General features: G+C 48.1%; 1 protein-coding gene across 16 annotated transcripts in view; it reads right to left on the bottom strand.

Moving 5' to 3' along the window:
* The window catches only part of INPP4A (inositol polyphosphate-4-phosphatase type I A), a 2,396,889-nt gene that overhangs the window by 1,397,272 nt on the left and 975,315 nt on the right, over window positions 1-24,302 (bottom strand). For all 16 annotated transcript variants that reach the window (XM_069636670.1, XM_069636669.1, XM_069636663.1 and 13 more), the window contains one exon: window positions 1,300-1,416. In XM_069636670.1, coding sequence (XP_069492771.1) covers window positions 1,300-1,416 — 117 coding nt within the window. The remainder of the gene's footprint in view (window positions 1-1,299; window positions 1,417-24,302) is intronic.

Here is a 24,302-nt window from a genome sequence, read left to right as displayed (position 1 = left end):
GGCCAAAATCAATATTTTTTTTTAGTCCAGCTACATCCAGGAACCTCATCAACATATCTATGGCCTTCACATAAACTCAAAGGGAGAGTTTGTGAGTCTCCTATTGGCGGTGATGGTGGTGTAGTGCAAAAAATAGCAAGGGGGCCTCACCATATTTTTTTCCCCAGGCTTCACCAAAACCTGTGACAGCCTTGCTGTCCTCCATGCAGATTCTGTAGATATTGTCACAGGTTGAGATATATGCATAATTTTGCTTCTCATGATAACAGAGTAAATTGGGTTTGCTTGTACCGGTTTGTAGAGAGAAGGATAAGAAGGCCGTATACCCCTTTTCTGGGACCCTGATTTCCACCCTCTTCACCACCTTCTACTACTCCTCTGCGTCCTGAAATTTCTGCATGTCACACAACATACTTGTTGCTCCTTCCACCATGGGGTAATCCCCTTATGAACGTGATGTCACTCATTCCTCCTGCTTTGGGCTTTGCTTGCCCTCTAATTCTCTCCTGATCTCCCTTGCTTCAAGCTTGCACTTAGCTTCCAACTTTCTACTAATGTTTTTTTTCTACCACACCCTGTGTCCTCCTCCTACCACCTTCTGATGTCTTCCCCCCAAGCACTGATGTCCCTTCCTGGCCATCTAGTTTCCATCCTCCTCTCCATGTCCCTCAAAACTCCTTCCACAGCCTTCTTCCTGAATTGTTAACTTGCTTCAAACTCCTGCCACAACCTCTGTCTCTAAACTTCCAAAACTCCCCTTCCTGAGACATCCCTTTTGTTTGCTAATGGATCTCCTCTTGGGCTGCTCTGGATTTTAATGTCTGCGCTTATGTATCCTGAATAGTGCTGCTGTGTTATTATTTGCTGTGTAAATTACTTCCCCGAGTTGCAGCATATGTTTTTGGGAGTAATTCGAGCAGTGGCAGCAATGTGGATTTAAGAAGTCAGACCGTCATGTTGGATAGCATGTCTGTGCGTCTGGAGCTGGATCTGTGATGAGGTCTGGAGCTGGATATTGGTTACTTTGTGATGTGGAGGGAGTTGCACTGCATCAGTGAGATTTGCAGGTGTCCTTGTAAGGCCTTTCTAGAGTCAGTATCACTTTTGTTTGCCATGTGACTGTCTCCTGTCCAGTCACAGGAAATACATGCAGATGGCCAGGGGATCCTCCCCATATTGCCCCATGGGATATATTCTGCTGCCCTTCAATGATTAACAGTTGAACAATCAAATCCACAACGTTTTCTCCAACATCACACACATCTCACACCACAGAAGGATATTCAAAGCAGAACTTACTGTTCCCTGTGATCTGTCCTTGACATCATACACGGAAAGCTTGATTTGCGTCATTTGATTTATAAGGGAGTCTTGGAAAAAGGCAATACTGCTTAGAAATATTGGATTACTAGTTCCCTAGAAGGAGAAAAAGAGAAACCGTGAGCTTAATGGAAGCTTTATTAGTTTAGGTTAGAGTGGCATGGCACGGCACAGTAACAGTCCCTGCTCTGCTTTGTCTAATGAAGTTATTTATCTTCCCCTGGTTCTCTTGGTAACGCTGCACTGAAGCCAGTAAATAGCTGTGCATTTAAGTGGTGTCACTTCTCAAGCCAAGCCACAAACATACATGAAATAATCAACAGCGTAATTAAACATACAAATTATATTCCATCTGTGCAAAGTTAAAAAGTATGTCATGCTAACACGGTCTTCCGTATGCACAAAGCAGACGAAAGACAGTGTCTAGAAGAATATCACATAATTAGGTTTGACAATGAGAATATATACAAGAAGGCTGGGCGAGAAACCTCTATTTTTCAATAGTGGGGTTAGTTTGTTCTGCATTTGTGTCCTGTATAATCTACCATTTAAATACAAATGTAACAGTGTTTCATCCTCTTCTGACTCATAAAGGCAACGTTTATCTGGGTTGACATCTTGCATCTAAAAATGACTATTTTAAGAAGCAATTTTCCAGGACGCAATCTTTTCCACAGCATTCTAAGGTCTATCATTTGTAACTGTAGGGGAAGCATGGTATCACAAGTATGACACTGATGCAATAGGTACAATTTGTAAAACCGTTATTGTAGTTTCTGGGATTGGAAAAACTCCTACTTTGCCCTATAACTGGGATGGGAGTAGTCTCGACAATCAAACGATAAACAAAACAGTCGTAGTAGAATGTGTCAAATCAAAATGGCCTATGCTTACACAACCTAATGCATGCCCGATCTCTTGTACAAAAAGTGTACAAAGGAGAAATGTATGTAAAGGAAAAATCAGTGTTCAAAAGAATAAATGTGGCTGAATCAGCTCTCCTCCCCACGTTAGACCACAGAGAGTAAGGTGGTCCCTTGTAGGCAGGATGACACACTGACTCGGTTTTTCAACACAATAAACAGTTCCAAAAAATGGATTGAGGGCCGCCTGGCCTTCCACGTTAAAGTCTCTCTTATAGACTTCCAAATAATGTTTCAACAAAAAATTCACATAGGCCCCTCACTGTTGGGCTGAGACCTCTTCAAAACTCAGTTCACGTGGGTCCCCCTCTGTTGGGCTCAGACCTTTCACAACAAAGTTCACATAGGTCCCCATCTGTCAAAACTGGCAAGGGGTCTCCCTTCCCCAAGCGTATTACACTTCGTGTCTCCCTCAGTCGGGCTCAGACCTCTTTCGGATGTCAAAGACTTTCGAATGTGCGTGGCTTTCTTTACAGACGTCCGCAGGACCACTTCGACTAAAAGTTCAAGGTTCAACTTTCACTCTCCCCTTCTCTAGGAGTTAATGTTGCTTGCTTCGCTTATGCAGTTCATTCCCTTCATCGTTACAAACGCACCTTTCACTGAATCTTTCGAATGGGCTACTTCCTTTCGCCGGACCACTCTGTTGCTCAGTATCGCTGATTTTACAGCTGTCCTTACTTCAAAGTTCATTCACAGGTCTGCCTTTCTTCGCATTTCATCCACACGCATGCAGCCTTCACTTTTGATATAATGTTGCCACTTCAAACTTTTTTTTAACACACACAGGTCTCTCAGGTCGCTTGCCAACTCACTGGCTGTGTGCATTTCCTTCTTGGTTTTACGATTTCCAATTCACGAGTCAAGGTTAGTACCACAGGCTTGGTTTTGCCTCCCCAACTCTGCCTTTCACGCAGGAGGGTCGTTGGTCCTTGAAACACAATGCAGACTTCTTATGTGAGATCTGGCCTTCTCCATGTGTCTTTCACAGTCTGTCGAAGGCAACTACCTCCATAGGGAACTCTAGGGATTTTCGACCCACTGCTCTCGTCCCTTGGTCTATCGCCCTGCTCCAGTAGGTTTGCCTTCGCCCCGGAGGTTCTGCTCGTACTCGTGTTCCGCCTTGCTCAGAGTGTGTCTCTAGGTTCTGCCTTAACGGGACATGTCCAGTACAATGTCAAGTACAATGCATGAGAGTTAGTCTTGTTACTCTCAGTCACGCTCTTCCTCAGCCTAGTGTTTGTGAAAAAGGGGAGGGGGAAGTTGGGACCTCAGAGAATCCTAAAAATAGGATGGGTGAGGTGAACAAAAAAAGGGGGGGGGGCAGCGTGTCTCATCATCGGCTGCCTCACCCCCACTCCCCAAAGACCCCTCATCCAGGTAATGCTCCCGCAGTGGTCCACCCCAGAATCTGGATCCAAAGGCGATGGCCTTGCCCTGGCCACCTAAGAGAGAGATCTCCAGGAACTAGCAGTTGAGACACCCTCTGGTTTCTCACATACCCTTCCCCTATGCACTGTAGCCGCATCTGTTTCACAGGGAAACCGGGAAAGGAAATCTGTGTTCCCCTGTTCTTTACCTTTTCGGTGTTCCATAGTGAAACAGTAGGGTTGCAGGCCTAACCAGTGCGTGGCTCGAGGGTTAGAGTTCTTATGTTGACTTATCCATATTAAAGGTGAATGGTTGGTGACGAGTGTGAGCTTTCTCCCTAGAAGGTATTACCTTAGATGGACAATTGACAATTTGATGGCAAGGGCCTCTAATTCCAACACAGAGTAGTTCTTCTCACGTAAGAAGCATTTACAACTAGTGAATAGGATGGGATGTTCTAATCCATCATATTTTTGCGATAAAACTGCTCCTAATCCTGTGAGAGAGGCATCAGTTTGTAACACACATTATTTTGAAAAGTCTACTACTTTTAGGATTGGGTTCTGACACAAGGTTTGTTTTAGGTTGTTGTAACATGCATCGTCCTCATCAATCCAATGAATCATCTGGGGTTCAGCATTTCTTAGCTTGTCTGTTAATCTAGCTCTTCTATCTGAAAAATGTGGGGAAAAACCTACAGTAATATCCAATCAATCCTAGGTACGCCCCGAGGTCTCTCTTGGTCTTGGGTGTGGGGGCATCTAGGAAGGCTTTTACCTTTTCTTGCTGAGGCTGGACACTGCCATTCCCTGCAAAGAAGCGTAGGTATTTCATGGCCGATTGAGCAGCTTACATTTGGATGGATTGGCAGTTAAGCCGGCCTCTCTTAGGGTTCTCATAATAGTAGAAAGATGAAAAAAATGGTCTTCCCAAGTTTTACTATAAATGGCTATGTCGTCAATATAGGCCCCACAGAAAACGGAGTAAGGCTGTAATATCCTGTCGATAGTTCATTGGAAAGTGCCTGGGGCGCCATGCAGTCCAAAAGGGAGGACTTTGAATTGGAATAGTCAGATTGGTGTCGAGAACGCTGTCTTTTCCTTATCAGGCCCATGTACTGGGAACTGCCAATATCGCTTGGTTAAATCTAGGGTTGACAGGAAGGTGGCATTTGCAAGTTTTTCTACGAACTCATCAAGGCGTGGCATAGGATAGGCATTGAAGGTGGAGATGGTGTTAACCTGCCTGAAGTTTATGCAAAACCTCCAAGAACGATTGGGTTTAGTTACCAATACAATAGGAGAGGACCATGGCCTCGAAGAGGGCTCGATAATGTTTGCATTCAGCATTTTCTTTAACTTCCTCAACTAATATTTGTTTTCGTGCTTCTGGGAGTCTATATGGTTTCAAATGGACCACTTTTCCCTTTGGAGTTCTGATATATGATAAGTACCATGTACTATTCATGGTTTCTCACAGAATACATAAGGGTTTGCCATAATAAGGTTGTTCAAATCTTCTTGTTTCTGTTTAGATAGTTCTTGGGGAATAAGTTCAGAGTTGTCTATCTCCTTGGGTACCAAACAAGACAATATAGAGGAGGTGGTGACGGAATGATTTTTTTCCACTCCTTTAGGAGATTTACGTGGTAGAGGTGGGTGTCTTTTGCTTTCTGTCAGGTCTGGCTATTTTATAGGTACAGGTTCCTATTTGCTCTAGCACCTCTTGGGGCCCATGCCACTTTGAGACAAGTTTATTTTCAGAGGTAGGTAATGCCTTCTGTCCTACTGAAAACAATCTTAAATTCACTTTCTTGTCATAAGTAGAGTTATGTTGCGCTTGAGTTTTCACCATGTGTGTGTGGACTAGACTCCAGACGAGTTTCATATGTTCTCACAATCGGGTAGCTATCTGTGAGAGGACAATAGGTGCCTCTTCTCTCTCGTCCCAGGTCTCCCGAAGCTTGTCTAAAACATCTCTTGGTTCTCTACCGTAGAGTAACTCAAAAGGGGAGAATCTGGTGGATGCCTGAGGGGTCTTTCTCACTGCAAATAGGGCAGACAGTGTGTAAGGCGAAGGACCCCACATCTTCTATCCCAGTGGCCTTAAAACAACTTGATCAGCACAGTGATGGTATTAAAGCAGGTAAATATCTAATTACCAACACTCTGTTGGATGGAGTTGAGAGACAAGTGGTACTTCATGGGCCCCTCGACAAATGGATCTCCCCTGCGAGCCCTGTGATACATCTTGCTCTCATTTTATTGCAAAGGGAAAATCTGCAAAGGGTTCCTGGGATGCACCCCCTGCTGGGAATCAGGAAGGTGTACATAACAGACAGACTCATGTACAGTCTCAATCACTGACTGCTGTTCCTGTACAGGATGGTGACCAGTGTCATACGTTGCCTATAACGACCCACCGATTCTGGCAATCGTATGTTGACTCAGTGAGCATGTCTTTTAGAAATGAAAGGCGGCATTATGAGTCTAGCGAGTGTCGCATATTTTCCAAATGTATTAAGTTAGTAGAATTGGAATCCTTCCATACCAGCCCCTTCCTGAATCGCTCCTGGTTATTCCAGTTATTTCAGCTAATCCTGGAGCTATTTGGACTCGCCTCAGAGGATATTTCTAGTCTAGAGCTGCCAGCCTTCGATAGTCCAACAAATTGGGTCATATTATTAACGGTTTTACCCCTGATTACTGAGCGCATCTACCTGAATGCTAAAGCTGTGTTTGAGCTAGGCTTTGAGGTATTTGTATTTCAGCCATCTGTTAACCCTCATTCTACTGTAAATGGGATGTATGATATGTACGAAGGGCTGAGGGGTGTTTCATCAGTGAAGAGGGGAAATTATGGTGGGACCGTTGAGTTTAAAAGGGGACTCCCGGGTATTTGGTCCCAGGTTCTGTACAACTCGGACTGAATACCTAAGAGTCAATCATCTCAGTTCTCCTTGTTATCCTGGAATACCCAGGGCCATCTGTCTAAAGTAACTAATCTGCTCTTGTTTTTTGCCTCCTGGAAACCTGGCTTACCTCTGCATTTCTCCTTGATGGTTACACAGTGTTTCACCGCCTTTCCTCACCCCCTCTGTCTGGCTGCCCAAGAGGGGAACATTGCTTAGCGGCTAGGTGTGAATTCTCTCCTACCCTTTTTAGGGCGGCCAAGGAGGATGATCATTGTTTGGCAGTTATACTTCCTACCCTTCTGCCGATGAGGGGGCACCTTAGGTTACCCACTGTACGCCCCCCTGCAGGCAAGGAGACATATAGCATTAAGAAAACAATGCATGACAAACTGCAAGCATGGCTGACAAAAACAGAGGATGGGGGGATAATTTTGACAGGGGATTTAAATATGGACTGCATGTCTGAGGCCTCCCCTATTGTAATGATTCAAGCAGGAATGGCCACTTTAAACGTGCAAGGGAATGGCGAGAGCTTTTGGCTATGTTTGATTGAACTCCCCTTATGACCAGACCTTCGGACCTGCAGTCCACATGGACTAATGGGATCTACAGTAGTAGAATTGATTTCTTGCTTATAAACACAGCTATAAGGAACCTGTTACCTACATCGAGTACACAATGTGTGAATATGAGTGACCATGTGATTATGAGGATGGTCTGTAAAGTAGAAAATGCAAAAACCACAGCATACTTCAGGGAGAGCCTACAGGTCAATTTACAGGGAAATAGATTAATGTGGACCACGTCCAGCATGGGGGGCTTTAATAGGGCAGTGAATAGGGGAAGACCAGTAAATAGCTACAATTCAGGAGATGTACCAAGGAGATATGGGACGACTGAGGGAGGTCTTCTGGCCCTTGGGACAGAGGAGCTTGGTTAAGAGTATTAAATCTTTAAAATCTGATGTTCCTAATGATGCGGCTATTGCAGCGAAGAAAAGAGAAGTTAGGGCAGCCCTTCGCCATATAAAGCGCAATACATCTAATGAGCCCTGTTCTGGTTGGGAACGTATTAACACAATAGAAAACAGATACAAGGCATGCTTAAGGGCACATAAGGCCGGCCATGCATCTCTATAATGGTGTCTACTCCACAAATGGATCACAACTAATGACTAAAAACTATTCTGGCATATGTTACGATTGTTCCGTGCATGGTCGGAGGCGCGCAAAGTCACTGGTGTCAAAGCAGCAGCATGGGGTATTCACATTAAAAAACATTACTGGTCCTCTGATGAGGTCAGGGTGGCAAGGCCAGTCTGCTCAATGGCTAATACTTTAATTTACTCCCACGTGGCAGCCTCCGACCTAGAAGGGATGATAAGAAAAGGTAAACCACCCCGGGCCACTGCTCCTGATGACCATTGCAAAGCGATTCTAGAAAAGGGATCCTCTTTTTTGGGCTACCTTGCTGAAGTGCTAGTTTCTACATATATGCGAAATGGTACTTATTCCTAGGTCCTGACAAGAATCTTTGCGGTACCGGAATTAAAGCATGGGTAACGAGCCGATCCAGCATGCTATAACACTGCTGGCAATGTTAGATTGCAGCTCTAAATTGTTTGCGGGACTACTTTTGCAACTATTGTCAAATTGGGCCCAGCATGCCCTTTTATTACGATCTCATCAATGAGATTTTCATAAGGGATTTAACACCTTCCAATCTATATTGATCTTACAGACCGTTATTTCTGATGTGTACCAATAATCAGAGTCTCATCTGTAGCTGTGTTTTGTGGATTACAGCACCGCCTTCGATAGTGTTATTCGCTCGCGTTTATGGGAGAAACTGATTGCATGGGGCATAGATGATTCTCGGTTATACTTCTTAAAACTATTACATTAGACAATATACAGCTAGAGTCTGTCGTCACATATACATAACTTGGCGTTCACATACAGGCATTCTCGTCTTTGGCACATTTAGAGGAACAGATAGCAGCAAGAGCGTGGGGAAAGTGGTTGGCTATTAGGAGGGTTATTTCCCAAAATGGGGGAGATCAATTGGAGCACGAGTAATGGCATACAGGGTGTCTATAGTCCCCACCATCCTATATGCATTGGTAGTCTTCCCCCTCACTGGATGACGAAGCATGAAGCAAAATTTCTTCGCTTGCTGCTGAACCTTCCGATCACCGTTCCTGTTGAGACTCTAAGATTAGAACTTGGTCTCAAGTCCCTAATATCCAATTGGAAAACTGCTGCCTGCAATTTGAGGGCTGACATAACATTTAACTTCAGCTCTATTGACTCACTGGCATACAACACCCAGCCTTCCAGATAAGGTGTGTACCAGGCCTTTTTACACACAGAAATCTTGTCAATTCGGCCCTTTTAATTCTTCCTTGCGTACCACGTACACAGGCTATTTATGGAAGCACCCCATAAATCATGGAGCTCACAAGTGACAGCCTGTCCAGCAGCAGGTTACAAATCACTCTGTACTTTAGCAATCCACACAGGTCCTTGAAAGAGGCAACTTGGATGAGTCCTGGTCTGTTTAATTTTTTTTAACACTCTCCTCTGTTATTGATTCTATCAAGATAATACTTTGAGTAATGTGAAAGGGATTTTGTGTTTTTTTCACTTTGATCAACTGCCTGCATTTTGTAGGTTACAGTGTTATTAAATCATCTTGAATCATGAACATGCTTTTAACTTTTCTTTAGGACACAGGTAGTATTGTGTAAAGTGTAAATTGTCTTAAACAAGGGCTGCATTTTGCTTCATTTTCCTCGGTCTTAATCCACTTTAATGGAGGCAGTGCAATTGCAGCAGCATGGGCATTTCATACTTTCTTTTCTTTTCATCAAAGAAGCACATCAATTGCATTCAATGGCTTGGGGTACTTTATTTATTTTGATATTCATAAAGTGCACCAAACCCGGGGGGCATCTGGGCGCTTGATCGCTTGAAGTTTTTAGGAGAGCCACCCAGCAAGTAATTGTTTGGCTTTTGTGAGAAGGAAAAACGTTGTTGGTATTTTATATGAAGATGTGTTTTATTTTAGTCTTAAGATTGCATGTCTTCGCGTGCATGAAAGGGCACTATACATAGTTTGTTTTCTTAGAGAGCAACAAATACCTAGGCATGTGGTCTGAACTTTAACTCCCTTTCTGACCACCCATCGCAAGACGGTATAATGGATAGAAGCAGTGCTGTATATATTTTCAATGGTATAGATTGTACCAGTACCTCTCAACAGGACTGCTATATATTCAGGCAAAGTAGCCTAATTTGTAAACAGAGCTGCTATACACATGTCATGGCACAATGTCAAAAATGCACAGCAGGGCTAATTGCATCATGCCAACATTTCTTAGCAGGACTGCTATGTTTTGGGACAGTACCTGAATTTCTTAACATAGCTGCTGATAAAAAAGAACATGTGTTGGCATTTTGTGCAGCGGCTAAAGTACTGAGCAAGAACATTGTCTGAGCTCTTCCCATCAACCTCCGACACTGAGAAGATGGCATTGCTGTCATATACTACAATCCCTTCTGCTCTGCCTTGTGCTTTTCAAACTTTCTGCTTCTCCCATGTCCAATTACTCAGTCCCACTGCCAGAAATCTAGCACATTTCAAGGCCTCATTATGAATCTCCTGACTAATGTAGGATAAAACAGGAAAAGCCTTTTATATCTGGCAAGGCTCACATGGAACTGCCAGTGCACTAACCCTATGTGCCTTTCAGTGTCAATAGTCTTTTGGGAGAGGCAGCTCAGTGGGTCAATAACCCTGCTGCAGAGATTATTGTGTAACCTGTTAGTTCAAATCCTGTTGATAGGTGACTTAATGAGTCTGCATCAGAGATATGCATTCAAGATGCAGGTAACATTCAATTGGAACAGAGTTGACTTAACTTTTGACTTATCAAAATGACTACTAAATGTTCAGTGATTCAGAACACTCACATTTCATCTGTGATGCTCTACTTGTAATGGCTCAGAACGCACACCTCATCAGGGCTGCTATACCTGTGGTGGCTCAGAACAGACATCTCATTTGGGCTGCTTTACTTTTAATGGCTCAGAAGAAGCACCTCATCGGGTTTGCAATATCTGTAATGGCTAAGAAGTAGAACATGCACATTCCACGAGGACCACTAAACTTGTAATGGCTCAGAACAGACACATCTCATTTGGTCTGCTACACTTGTATTGGCTCAGAAGAAGCACATCCCATGAGGACTGCTATACTTGTAATGGCTCAGAACAGACATCTCATCTAGGCTGCTATACTTGTAATGGCTCAGAACACACACCTCACCAGGCCTGCTAAATCTGTGATGGCTCAGAAGACACAACCCTTCAGGGCTGCTATACTTATAATGGCTCAGAAGAAGCACATCCCATGAGGACTGCTATACTGGTAATGGCTCAGAACAGACACATATCATCTGGGCTGGTATACTTGTAATAGCTCAGAACACACAGCGCATATGGGCTCTTATACTTGTAATGGCATACCTTGTTTGTAAAGCATCTTCATTTAAGCAAGTGCTGCATCTGCTGAAGCAAACCTCTAACTCTATCATTTCCAGCCTAGTGGCCAAAATAGAAAAGCAAGACTAGAGCAGGGCAAGCCAATAGCAGAAGAGACCGTGCAAGAATGATAATCAAAAGGAGTAGCAACCACAACTGAGAAATTGAAAGAACAGATATAGCCAGAGTAATGACATAAGAGAGGAAGAGGAGTTATATCAACCGATATAGGAGGGAAACAGCAAAAATAGAATGCAGAGATGGGAGAGGCGGAGTGACAGTGAAAAAGACTGCAAAATGTGGCATTGCAACACTTAAGGGTGAGAGGAAAAGAGTCGGAAAGTGACAGACAGGGGAAACAGAGTAGCAAAGGGAAGGAAAGGTGGAGCAAAAATATGGAGTGGCTGTCAAGCAGGTATTGGCAGACAGCAACAATAGGCCTGAGAGGCAGAGAAGTGATACTGGCCGAGTGAGGGACTTGATTTATTAATCACCCTATGCAACTTGCTGCCATCTGTAGTAGTTCTTAACAGAGTTTGTGCCCAAGTCAGACCCTCCAGCTTGTAGCGATTTTGAGATCCTGCACAAAACAAAGCGCAAAAACTACCGTTTTTGCAAAACAAATAAAAAAAATACTGTCAGAGCGGGGTATGTGAATTTCGGGGCTGCGCGGGGAGTCCTACACGTGAATTGGCAGTGTGGGTCCGCCCAGGTGTTCCCGCTACACCCTCCACGGCCCCTGCAGGCAGCCCACACCACAGGGGACTACCCTGCACCCCTGGTCATGTCCTGCAGGCAGCCCATCCACCATGGGCATGCCCCCAGCCAAGCCACATGTCAGCTTGCACTACCAATCACCAACTCATGTCCCCCAGCACCCTGACCCCCCAGCAGTCAGGGGCACCTGCCAGCAGGCCCCCACTCATGTCCCCCAGCACCCCCACCCCCCAGCAGTCAGGGGCACCTTCCAGCAGGCCCCCACTCATGTCCCCTTGCACTCCCACCCCCCACCAGTTAGGGGCACCTTCCAGCAGGCCCCCACTCATGTCCCCTTGCACCCCCACCCCCAGCAGTCAGGGGCACCTGCCAGCAGGCCCCCACTCATGTCCCCTTGCACCCCCACCCTCACCAGTCAGGGGCACCTTCCAGCAGGCCCCCACTCATGTCCCCTTGCACCCCCACCAGTCAGGGGCACCTTCCAGCAGGCCCCCACTCATGTCCCCTTGCACCCCCACCCCCCACCAGTCAGGGACGCCTGCCAGCAGGCCCCCACTCATGTCCCCCCCCTACACGAAATAAAGATGCACAATCATGGCCCACTTCTACACCAAAAAACCACATCACGCCACCCCATTCTTGAGACGCAATGATTTCTCAATCCACCCCACACTGACATGCCTATCTCAAGACCAAACCACTATGTACATCAACACATGTCCATCACACACACACACTGGTTGCATTGCTTGTGTAAACCCACATTTTCACATGCATCAACCCAATGAGCGAATCCCACACATGGAACTAAAATATGAAAATGTATTATGTACATAAATAAATAAATGAAATGAAAGCATACCAAAATATCAAATATGAAATGAAAAGCATGTGAAAAAGAAGAGTGAATGAAAATTATAACCAATCAAAAGAAATTTGAAAGAAAAACAGTCCAAACTCTCCCTCCACCAACGCAAATCCAAAGGAAAGGTAAAAAAAAAGATATCCATTGTTTCATGTTCGTAATGAAAAATAAAAAAGAGAAATCAATCCATAGTCCAACTATTTACAATACATTGTCCTGAAAAAAAAATCCATTACTCCATGTCCATAATGAAAAAAAATGCGAATTAATCCATGATCTAACTATATACAATCCATTGTCCAAAATAAAAATCCATTGATCCATGTGCCAAATAACAAAAAAGAAATCAATCCATTGTCCAACGATGTAAAGGGTCCATGAGCCCAACCAAACAAATGAAACCTACCTAAGAAACTAAAAATAAAACTATATACAAATGTGTGTGGCATTGTCCATTGACCACAAATAAAAGGAAAAGGAAAAGGAAACCTAACTCTAAAAACTATTTACAATGGCAGCGGGCTAGTCCGACGGCTCACTTTTGGATGTCCCGGGCATCATCCAATGTTGAAGGCCCCGAGCCATTATGGCTCCTACCTTGTTGTCATGATGCCTACCTCCAAGGAGCCAGATCTGACCCAGCAACCCCAGAGGCAGGCATCATTTCCCCAGGGAAGTGCCAGCGGGCCCAAGCTGGGGCCCTTTGGACACAGTCCTGGCGCCTTAGGCGCCAGGCTCATGTTGGACCCCTGTCCTGGCGCCTTAGGCGCCAGGCTCATTAAGCTAGACATGTGTTCAAGTGTTTTAAGGTGCACTTACCTGATGCAGACCATGCTGCTACATCCAGGCCCTCTTGAGACCGGAATGGAACTACTTTACCTGTGGAACTACTTTCCCCTGGGTGTGGTTGGGGAAGGATACATACCTGATCGGTGGAAGGATACCTGGAACTTCTTCCAAAGCTATTTAAACCACGCGCGATCAGCAACTCACGCTTCGCGTTGTTCTGCTCCTCGCAGCTGGACGCTCACTGTGTCAGCTCCTGCATCTGGACTTCAGCCACACCTGTCAGCATCCTGGGTCACCTGCTAAGAGAGAATTGGTGAGAAAGAAGACCTTACCTGCTAAAGCTGCATCACAGAGACTTCACACCGACGATCCTGAAAGGGAAGACATCATTTTAAAAGCATTTTGCTTCGATCGCTGCAGCGCTGCATTTCACTCACCTTTCCTGGGCACCTCCACCTTCAGCAGCGATCGTCCGGACCCGCAGCCACTTCCCAGAGCCTAGAGAGAAAAAGACAAGAACACAAGGTGAGAGAAGGAAGGGAATAGGAAAAGCTCAGTTTCCTTCTAAGACTTACCTGTTGGGTCATTCCCAGTTCATTTCGGGTCCTGCCGCTTCCTGGCATTCCGGACCCCGGCCCCTATGGGGAAAAAAGACAAAGACATTGAATGAGCGAATGCAAAGACATTACCCGAACGCTCATCCAGAACTTACCTGTCATTTACTGGAACTGCACGTTTCACTTCGGGTCGGCGCCATATCTCTGGCATTCCGAACCCCGGCCCCTAAGGGGAAAAAGACATAAGCGTTAGCGCTTGCTGCAATAAGACAATGAACATTATTATTAAGCTTGAATTTTTGAACTTGCTACAGAACTCTTACAGCGCCTTACCTGAATAGTCAAGCTTATTTGAACTCCCATCAAACCTCAATCCAGTGAAGTAACTGGGTTTCAACGCGCCCCTGCATCAGAAGCAGGATGGAGAACTCATCCTTCCAGACCCTAAGGTGAGGCTTCACGGGGAATCAAAGAAGGGTATCATGGAGGGGTGGAAGGGAGTGGGAGGCTGGAGCATTATTCCGTCAGTAGGTAATACTCCCTTTTCACGCACAGGGGAATATTCCTGCGAGCCAGTGAGTCCATCTTCAGAGTCCTGCGCTTCACCATAGAAGAAGCATCAGCACTCGAAGCCAGACCTGCGCCTCCGTGGGAATCAGGTGAGCGTGACACTTGTTGCTGCTGCTGCTGTGCCTCTGCCTGTGCCCTGGCTCTTCCTGCCTGCACATCCTCCTCCGGCTGGGGTGCAGTTGTTGAGGTGGCCACCCCTGCTGGACGTCCGACTCCCGACTGTGGCAGGGATGTGTCCTCCACCAGCCTGGCCGTAGGGTCAGAGGCAGCTCCACAGGGTACCCAGGTGATACATTGGTGGGAAGATGGCATGGAGGACGACTGGCGCGTAGGGGGTTCAGGTGAGGAGGGGGTCGTAAGAAGGCCCAGCCCATGGAGGAATCCAGCACTGGTGACCCGTCCCAGCAGGTCAACGCGGTCAAAGAGGCACCCGAGATGACGTGCAGTCTCTTCACGAAAAGACCGCACGTCAACTCGCATGCCCCGTTGACGCAACGCTATGCCGGCCAGGACAGGCTCAACATGGTCCCGGATAGCCACGTCCGCAGGGAGAGGAAGGCCAGTTGTTGTGCGCTCATCCCCTCACTGAAAACGGGTCTGGACGTAGGCATCCCTGCTGGTGCCAGATGATGCAGTGACAGGATCAGGGACAGGATTGCACACAGGCACCTCTGCGGCGGCCTGTGCTGCCTCCTGTCCCTGGTCCTGCACTGCACCACTAGCACCAGTGGAATCCCCACCTCCAGACCCTGTGTGTGTCCCTTCCACGGCCTCCTCCTCCACCAAACCCCCCACCAACCTGGATGACTCCATGCCATCTTCCTCCGTCGGACCCTGTGGGGTCTCAGCTGCCCCTTCTGCTGCAGAGGAGTCCACCTCCAACCTCTGCCTCTTGGACCTACCCTCGGCAGCTGCGGCCTGGGACACGGCACCAGACTGCTCACTCCCCGACGAGATGACAATCTGGGAGGGGAGCCGGGCCTTGCATCTCTGGCTGGTGGTGCGATCCCAGCCGCTGTGCTCCACAGCACACTCTCCGCCCTCTTCATCAGTCGACGCTGCAGACAAGGAGAGATAGAACACAGGTATCAGGGCACTGTACATTGGACTGATACACACATGACAGTTGTACATGAGTGGCATTGTCAAACTTCAGACACAGCATCACACTCCACGACACACATGTCATTTTTACTCACACATATGAGCATTTCCATAGCAATATTGCACCAGGCAGCATCATCCATACACATACAACAGCATGTACAGCCAAAGGTGAGCCTGACATCACATGAAACACTGGGCGTGCACTAGAGAGACATGCACACACACATGCCACCACACTTAAATGCATGTCTACATCTCCTTCAACTGTCGCAGTGATGAGCTCGCCATACATGTCACATCTGACATTCAGCCTTCTACATATCAGTGCCACGTGCATCCATATTGCATCACAGTTGCACACTAGTCAAATACACACACATGCACATGTACACAGTGCAGATACATGCATTATGAACCACCATCCATGCCACAACCATGCCAATGTACATACACAGAAATTCAAACGTGTGCTCCCACACCTGCATTTGCCCAGCATGCTTACCAACACATACACCATCAATGTGTCTCACACCTGAGAGGACTCACATGTGGCAGCCTCACGCCCATGTTCATACACATCTCTACATGGCCCGACAAAAACACATGTGCAACCTGCACACTACTGGCACACCACGACACGCACAGCGTCCAATCACCATGCATGTACACTTACCGCTCGACTCCAGACGGGTCTGCCTCTCAAGGATCTGGATGTAGAGCGCTGGGCATATGCGTTCCAGGTCCCTCATTTGGTGGTTTGACAGCTGGCCCCGGCATCCACTGTCTTCAAGAGGCGCCGGGCCTTGTTGAAGGTCCTGGACCTGAAGTCCTCCCAGCGCTTCTTGACATGATGCAAGTCGCGGACTGCCACCCCCTCCGCGTTGATGGCAGTCACGATGTCCATCCAGATCCTGGTCCGTCCTTCATAGTCGGCGCGCAAACTTCCAAAGAGGGCATCATACTGCCCCAGGACTTGCTCCACCAGGACACCAACTTCCCTGGCACTGAAGCTGGCGGACCTCTGCTTCTCTGGCTGGGGGTTGCCAGTGGTGCCAGATGGTGTTGTGCCCGACATGGCAACCCCAGAGGCAGGAGTGGGTGGGCAACTGGGTCCTGGGGCTGGGCTGTGAAGCGATGGAATCCCAGTCGGGAGTCTTCGGTTCCAGCAGGTGTGGTCACAGCAACTGCACCCCTGGCTGACGTGCAGGCAGAAAATATCAGGGCACGTGGGCAGCAGGCAATCAGGCAGCAGTAGATGGCAGGTGGGAGCATGCTGGGGGCTCTGGGGGGCAGTAAATCGGCCTTCTGGGCAGGAGCATGGTCTTCTGTGTGTTTTCGCGTGGCCAGCTTGATACGGAGTGATTTGGCACGTGAAAAATTGCACTTCAGCATGTAATTGGATGAAAGGCCCTTAGCGCGTAAGCGCGTCAGCACACGTACGCATTTTCATTGGACCAAAGTCCCTTAGCATGTAAGCGCGTAAGTGACGTTACGCGCGCGGGCGTTTCCCACAACACGGGTGCATACTGATTCAGCACGTGAGAAAACTGCATGTCACCGTGCCATTGGAGGAAAGGGTTTTAGCGCGTATGACGCGCAAGGGCGTTTCCCTCAACACGGGTGCATGTTCATCGTACACGTGCAAAAAAGCACGTCTAAGCTGAGGGTGTTTCCCTCATAGCATGTGATGACAGAGCACACGTGGAAAAACTGCACGTCCGAGTGTCATTGCGTGTGATTGGAGGAAAGGGCCGCGTACATGCATATGTGACGTGTACGTGTGGGCCTGTTTAAAAGCTACGTGTAGGACGGCATTTCAGTGGGTGAAATCTGTACTTCTTGTCGGTTCACACGCGATTACTTCACAGCGTTTCTAGTTCGTACTCCTTGTTACCTCTGACAGCCCTTTTCTGATTTTTTGTTTGGCCTGTTTCCTCAAACAGCGTTCACTTCTTCTTTTGTCCTGTCTCCTCAGACAGCGTACAATTCTTCTTTTGGCAGTGGTGTTGCCAACGCGTACACGCACATATTTTTAACGTTCTCTTTCCAGGCAGACGGTGAGTCGCGCACGTATTGAACAACTGTGCTTGCCCCGTGTGTCGCATACCCTTTCAGAGGTCATTGTAGGCTGCGTGTATTACGCGTACGCTTATTTTTGTGTTTCTGGGTGCCACAGTGTAGTGCGGGTTCATTATTTCACGCACATGGTCTACGAGGGGTTGCGTGCACATTATTTTTTGATTTTGGGCTGCCTCTACATTGCGTGACCCGTCATCTTCCCCCACGGGGTCACAGACAGCCTTGTTAGAGCACTAGGGTAGGAATTCCATCTAGTACCCTACCCCTTTGACCCCCAATTGCCCAGGACAATAGTTTGCTGTAACTCCCATACGCACAATAACATCAGTGCCATGATTGGGAGGCGACCAAGCGGTAAGGGAGGCAAAGGTGGCCGACCTTCAAGAGGTGGGCGCGGTAGGGGACGTGGCCGCGATTTGCAGGGTGCCACTATACCCCCATGTGTGGAGGACCAATCAGGGACACCCATGCCCCCCCCATGGTTGAGGGAAACGTGGCTGACACCATCCCAGCTCAGCCCCTGTTGGACCAGCCCATTGTGGCACCTGACCTGGCACAGGATGACTCCCAGGCTGACTTCCAGGTCAGCAAGTCTAGGCCACGTGTGGCGGTGCAAGTTGTTGTCACCAAGCCACGTGGATCTGGGGCAGCTATGTCATCTGCTGCCCCAAGTATGCAGGGTGGGAAGGCTGCAGGGGCAGATGCAGCTCCATCTGCCCCAGCTCAGACTCTCCCAGCCAGGACAGTGTCGGTCCAGGTCCATCAAACTGACGTTCCCCCTGCCAACATTACCCTACACCAATGCCTGCACCAAGACCTATGGTCATTGGCCATTCCCACACTCCTACTACCCAGTCCACCAGTGCTTCTGCCCCTACTGACCAGAGCGGCGTAAGCCACTCTGGCTCCACTCCACCTTTAAAGAAGAGGAAGAAGGGTGCTCTGGCACAACAGGCTGAGACCCCAGACACGGCTACACACTCCGGCACGTCAAGGAAGCCTAGCTTTAATGACCCGGAACTTGATGCACTTGTGACCTATGTGTCGGCACATAGCCACGAAATGTTGGAGACTGCAGGGTGCAAGACCACACCTGGTCAACGTAGGGCACACTGGCAGACCATCACGGACCGCATAAGTGCCTTTGGATTTGTGAGGCGCACAGCTGATGATTGCCACAAGCGGTGGAATGACCTGAAACGCAGAGCAAAGAACAAGCTGGCCTCAAATCATGCCGTTACTCTGGTGACTGGCGGTGGGTCTCCACAAGAGGACAACAAACTCACTGAACATGAGTCTGTTGCTGGGACCTTCGTCACAGAGGAACAGATCCAAGGTGTGGGAGATCTACCCGATTACGAAGCATTGTCCGGTGAGTGGCCATGCATGTGTGTGTAATCCATGTGTATGTTGTTTGGGTGACGTGTTCTGATTCAGTGCCAGGTGAGGGTGTCTACTTCTGAGTGTTATGGGTCACCCATTTGCCCCCTCCCATACATTCACGTGCCTTGGATTTGGGTATGACTGTATCCCTTCTGCCCACAGTTGCCAATTAGGCACACATTAGTGCACTTTACCTTGAACTGTCATCTTGCAACTACATAGTTCACATTTTGTAAGTGTTAATTCAGGCTGATTGTTTCCACTCTCCCCTTTTTGCTAGACATTTTTCTGCACTATTGCGACATATGTGCTATGTTTCGGTCATTGTTCACAGCCCACACTGGGGCACTATTTTCACATGGTTATGTTAATGATTAGACCATTCAGGCCGATGGAGTCTTGGTCTGCAGAACATTTTCATAAGGGCCTGTTTGCATCTGGAAGATGACAGGTGTTTCCTGTGATGTCAAAGGGACCAACCATTGATCAGCCCACAATGACTGTTATTGGACACTGGATGTGTTTCAGTGTGTGGCACATGCATATTTTGCAACTCTATTCAGCATCAATCTTCGCATCATGTCGATGTAACATGGATGTGTGACATTAATCATTCACTGACATATTGCTGTAGTTTTGTAATTTACTGTGGCTATGCTACATGACATCTGTGTGGTGGCATGTGTCATGTATGTGTATTGGACATGCCACTCACAGCCTGATGTGTGATGCCAGTGCTACCCAACATGCTGCAAATGTGTTGCATATCAATATTGCTCTCCCCAGTGTCTGCCTTTTTGACTCCACTTCCAACTCTTTGACAGTGCATGCATGGCAGGGTTATAGTCATGTGGGACATGTGTAATTCATGTACTGGATCTCTGGCTTGTCACGGCCTATGTGTGTGCTATGGTGCCCATGCCTGTTTCCATTTGTTGTCTTTCATGTTTTTGCAGATGATGACGCACTTAGTGCTGTTGAGGTTGAGGAGATGGTGCAGACCCAGGAGGAATCTCAGGCACGACCGGGCACCAGTGGGGGACGTGGTGTGGTGGTGGGTGAAAACCCAATGTTACTGCAGACCATACTGTCCAGGGGTGCCTCTGGGTGCACTTCCCCAGACCTCTATTCATGTGCTGAGTCGGATGATGAGACTTATGTGCAGTCGCAAGTAAGTGTTTCTGGCAGGGATTCTGTTCTGTCCAACCCATGTGGACCAGGGGTAGAACCCTCTATGGGGATGTCAGTGTTGGTAGGTCCGCCTTTGGCTGTTATGGATGCAGGGTCTCACTCCACAGTATCTGATCCTGTTCCTGGGCCAGCAAATCAGAGGGGGAATGCAGTCCTGCAGCCTCAGGCAGTGCAAACACAGCAAGGTGCAGATCCGCCTTGCCCCAAACCGGTGTGTTGCCCGTCAACGCGGTGGCCGTGCGCCACCAGGCAATAATGTATGGGAAAACTCCATGTACGGTATTGCAACCCAACAGGCAGCATCAATAGAAACGATGGCTCAGGCAAAGGAGAGGGTGGCCACTTCCATTCTGCCCCCTGAAAGGCAGATGGAGCAACAACAGCAGGCAGCAGACTCCATTTGCCAATCACACAGGGAAGACATGTTGGCGTCCAACAGGGACCGACGGGAGGCACTGGAGACTCTGCGCCAATCAATATAAATAGAGTCCCAGGCCCACAGGGAAGCCCTGAGGGAGGAACTACATACCCTCAGGCAGACTCTGGTTGACCTTGAGGCTTCCACAAATTTTAGGGCAGAACAGCAGCTGGAGCAGCTCACACGTTCGCTCTCAGCTGAGATGCAGGCAACACGTGAGGAGATCCAGGCATCACGCGAGGCCATGCCTGCAGAAATGCAGGCAACCCGTGAGGTGCTGCATGGGGATCTCCGCACATTAATCCTCCAGAATGAGACCTTCCAGACCCGCATGCTTGCTGCCATGGAGGACCATACCAGGGCTTTGCGTGGGCTGCCTCCCATAGTGCCACCACCTCCTGATGCAGCGGCAGAGGGTGAGGAGAGCGACAGCAGTTCTCCCACAATGGCATAGCCGTGCAGGCCATGAGCCCAAGGATGTATTTCGTTTTTCGCAACATCCACGCAGGTGGGTGTTGTGTGCACCCTGTCCTCCCCCACCCTCTCCTGCCCCCACATGGCCATTTTTGCTTTTTTTTTTTTTACAGTGTGTTGCCTTGTGTGGCTCCTGTGGGCATCCACTGTATTCCGGCTGGACACATGCAGGCTTGTCCTGAGTTTGGGTTAGATGCTTGGGTTCGTGAGACACACACCCCTCCTGCTTCCCGTTTCCATGGGCTTGCAAAGGGTGTGACCAAGTGACAGTGAATTACACAGTGACGTTGGGCTCCCATGAGCTGTGTGGGCAGTCTGTATTCAATGCTGTGTAGATATTGCTAGTGGATATTGTTGTTGCTTTGTACACTGCATGGTGTATTGATATGTGCTTGTGCATCCATGTCTTCTTCCTAATTTGCAGGTTCCTTCCTCATGTCTTCAGAAGGCCGTCTACTTTGCAGATGGAGTTCATGTTGTATGCAGTACACTGAGACATTTGCGTGGCAGAAACACTGTACAGTTGGAAGGGGTCAATGTGCTGGCGTATTCAGGTTGTAAGACTTGCACTACTTTGATTTTGTACTGTCATATTTTGCCACTGTTTCATCCTGTGTTTCTGTATTGTGTTGCTGGTAAGTATTTGTTCATGTGTGCTGTTTCTTGTTGATTACTGGGAGCATATTGTCTGTGGCCTGTTTCCATTTCGGACAGTGCAATTTGTGACACTTGTGTCATGTGTTGTGCATTCATTTGGTTGCTTTCACATTGCATGACATGCAGCATGAATATGTGTGTCTTTTTCTCACACATCATTGGTTGTCTTTAAGTAGGTAGGGATGCACACAATGTAGCACTTCCAGGTAACCAATCTCAGGCTGGTATGGTAGTGACAGTTGACTGTCCCTTATGTCATCATCATTGATTGTCAGCTGGTATGTGCTAGGGCTTTGTGCACTCCGCAGGGGTGTGATTTTAGGTGAAGTAATTAGCCACCAGCTGCGTACGGGCTGCCTCACCACGTGCCCTTTCCCCTCCCATGCGCAGCAGGCATGCATGTGGTTGGGGATGTGGGGGCACCACCATGTCCACCGGCAGGCCCCGGCGTGTTGCAACGTTGTGCAGGACACATGCTGCCACTACGATCCTGCACACTACTGCGGGAGCGTATAGTAGCTGCCCACCAGAACGGTCAAGGGAGCGAAAGCGTGACTTGAGCACTCCGAATGTGTGCTCCATTATGCCCCGGGTTGCAATATGGGCTGTGTTGCATCTTACCTCGGGTGGCGTGGTGGGGTTCCGAATTGGCGTCATCATGTGGGTGCTCAGAGGGTAGGCACTGTCTCCTGGAGAGGTGATGATGGGTATCATTAGTGGGGTTGTGACATTACTCAGTATGTGACATGCATGCATGTGCAGAGGCATTTATACTCACCAAGCAGCCATGTATCGCCATGCCGCCCAGCTTCTAGGTCCCGGTTTAGGGTTGACATTCTGTAAATGAAACTGTCGTGGGTGGACCCTGGATAGTTGGCATATACTGAGGTGATGATTCCCTTGGCATCACATACTACCTGGACGTTGATGGAATGCCAGTGCTTGCGGTTTATGTAGATGTGCTCAGATGCCCTGGGGGGACGTAGAGCCACATGGGTGCAATCAATGGCACCTAGCACTTTGGGGAATTGTGCCACTCCGTAAAAATCCTGGACGGCAGCCTGCCTTTCTGCAGGTGTTCTGGGCAGGTATATGTGCCTGCGGACTGTTGGGCGTGCAGTCATGATGGCCAACACCTGGTGTAGGCAGAGTGACTGCGTGGCCTGTGACACCCCCCCACTATAGCAGTTGTCCGCTGTAATGATCCAGTGGCCAAGAAGTGCAGTACATTGAGGACCTTCTCCACGGGGCTAAGTGCTTGGGAGCACAGGGTGGGTGATGTGAGCTCATCCTCCCACTCACTGACCAGGTCGAGTATTATGTGCGGTGGAAACCTTTACCTCCCATACACCTGGTCATTAGGCATCCCAAAAAGGCTGGTTCTGGGTGTAAAAATTCTGGGCCTGACTATCCTCTTCCTCCTCCTGCGGTATCCCACGACCACTGCTGCTAGGAACGGTATATTCATCCAGGCGTCTGAGCTTGTTTGTTGTTTGCGCGCACTTTTGTGCTGCGCGGGTCCATGTACGCCTGCTTTCTGCTGGGGTACGTGTTTTCTGGATTAGAGCGTCTTCTTTGGTGCACATGTTAGCCCAGTTCGATTCTATGAATACGTGTTTTGAACGTGCGTGTGGGCGTTCCGCGCATTTGCCTCCTGTACTTCCCCCGTGACGCCCACATTTTCACGCGTTGTTCCCCATTCTGCGTGTCACGCCCCCTGTTCCGCCTACTTTTGTTGTGTGCGCCGCGCTATGTGCGATTTCGCTGTGCGCCTAGCGCACGCTGTTTGGAGACGTGTGCGCCAGCGTGCGCCACGCAGAATTTTGGTGCACATCCTGGGATTTACACGCGCACGGACTTCCATGAATCGCTGTGCGTGGGCTTCGATGCGATTTTTGCACTTGCGCTGCGATTCGCCCGCTTTTGCACGCTTGCGCCAAAAATTTCAGCGCACATTAATTCCATGAATCGGCCTGTTAATCATGCTTCACCTTGCGGCACGAATACATTTCATTCTTTGCCTAGGTTTTGATCTTCTCCCTGTACTGGTAAATACTGGGGCCTGGAGGGGAATTAAAAGAGAGGAGCGCATATGCTGAATATGTTCAACACAAGTGGAAACAGCTCTGTATGTGCCGACTGATTGCCCTTCCCTCCGGGACCTCTATCTAAGGGGATACACCAGATTTGGCAATTTTAGCTCTGACCAGTTCTGAAGTGCCCTATTTTGGGCAGATTCTTATGTCATCACGGACATGGCATACCATGTCTGGCTCAAAGTAAAATCTTTGCACACATTGATTACATAATCGACTAGTTCCTCTGATGTTTATTACTTACTATGAAATGGTACCTTTTAATTATGTGATTTTAATGTATATGCCAAGTGCCTCCTTAATGCACCCTAAAAAAATAATAACAAT

This window comes from Ambystoma mexicanum, chromosome 7p (assembly GCF_040938575.1).
Source record: "Ambystoma mexicanum isolate Mex_15411 chromosome 7p, UKY_AmexF1_1, whole genome shotgun sequence".
NCBI lineage: Eukaryota > Metazoa > Chordata > Amphibia > Caudata > Ambystomatidae > Ambystoma > Ambystoma mexicanum.
This window is presented reverse-complemented; position numbering and strand designations above follow the sequence as displayed.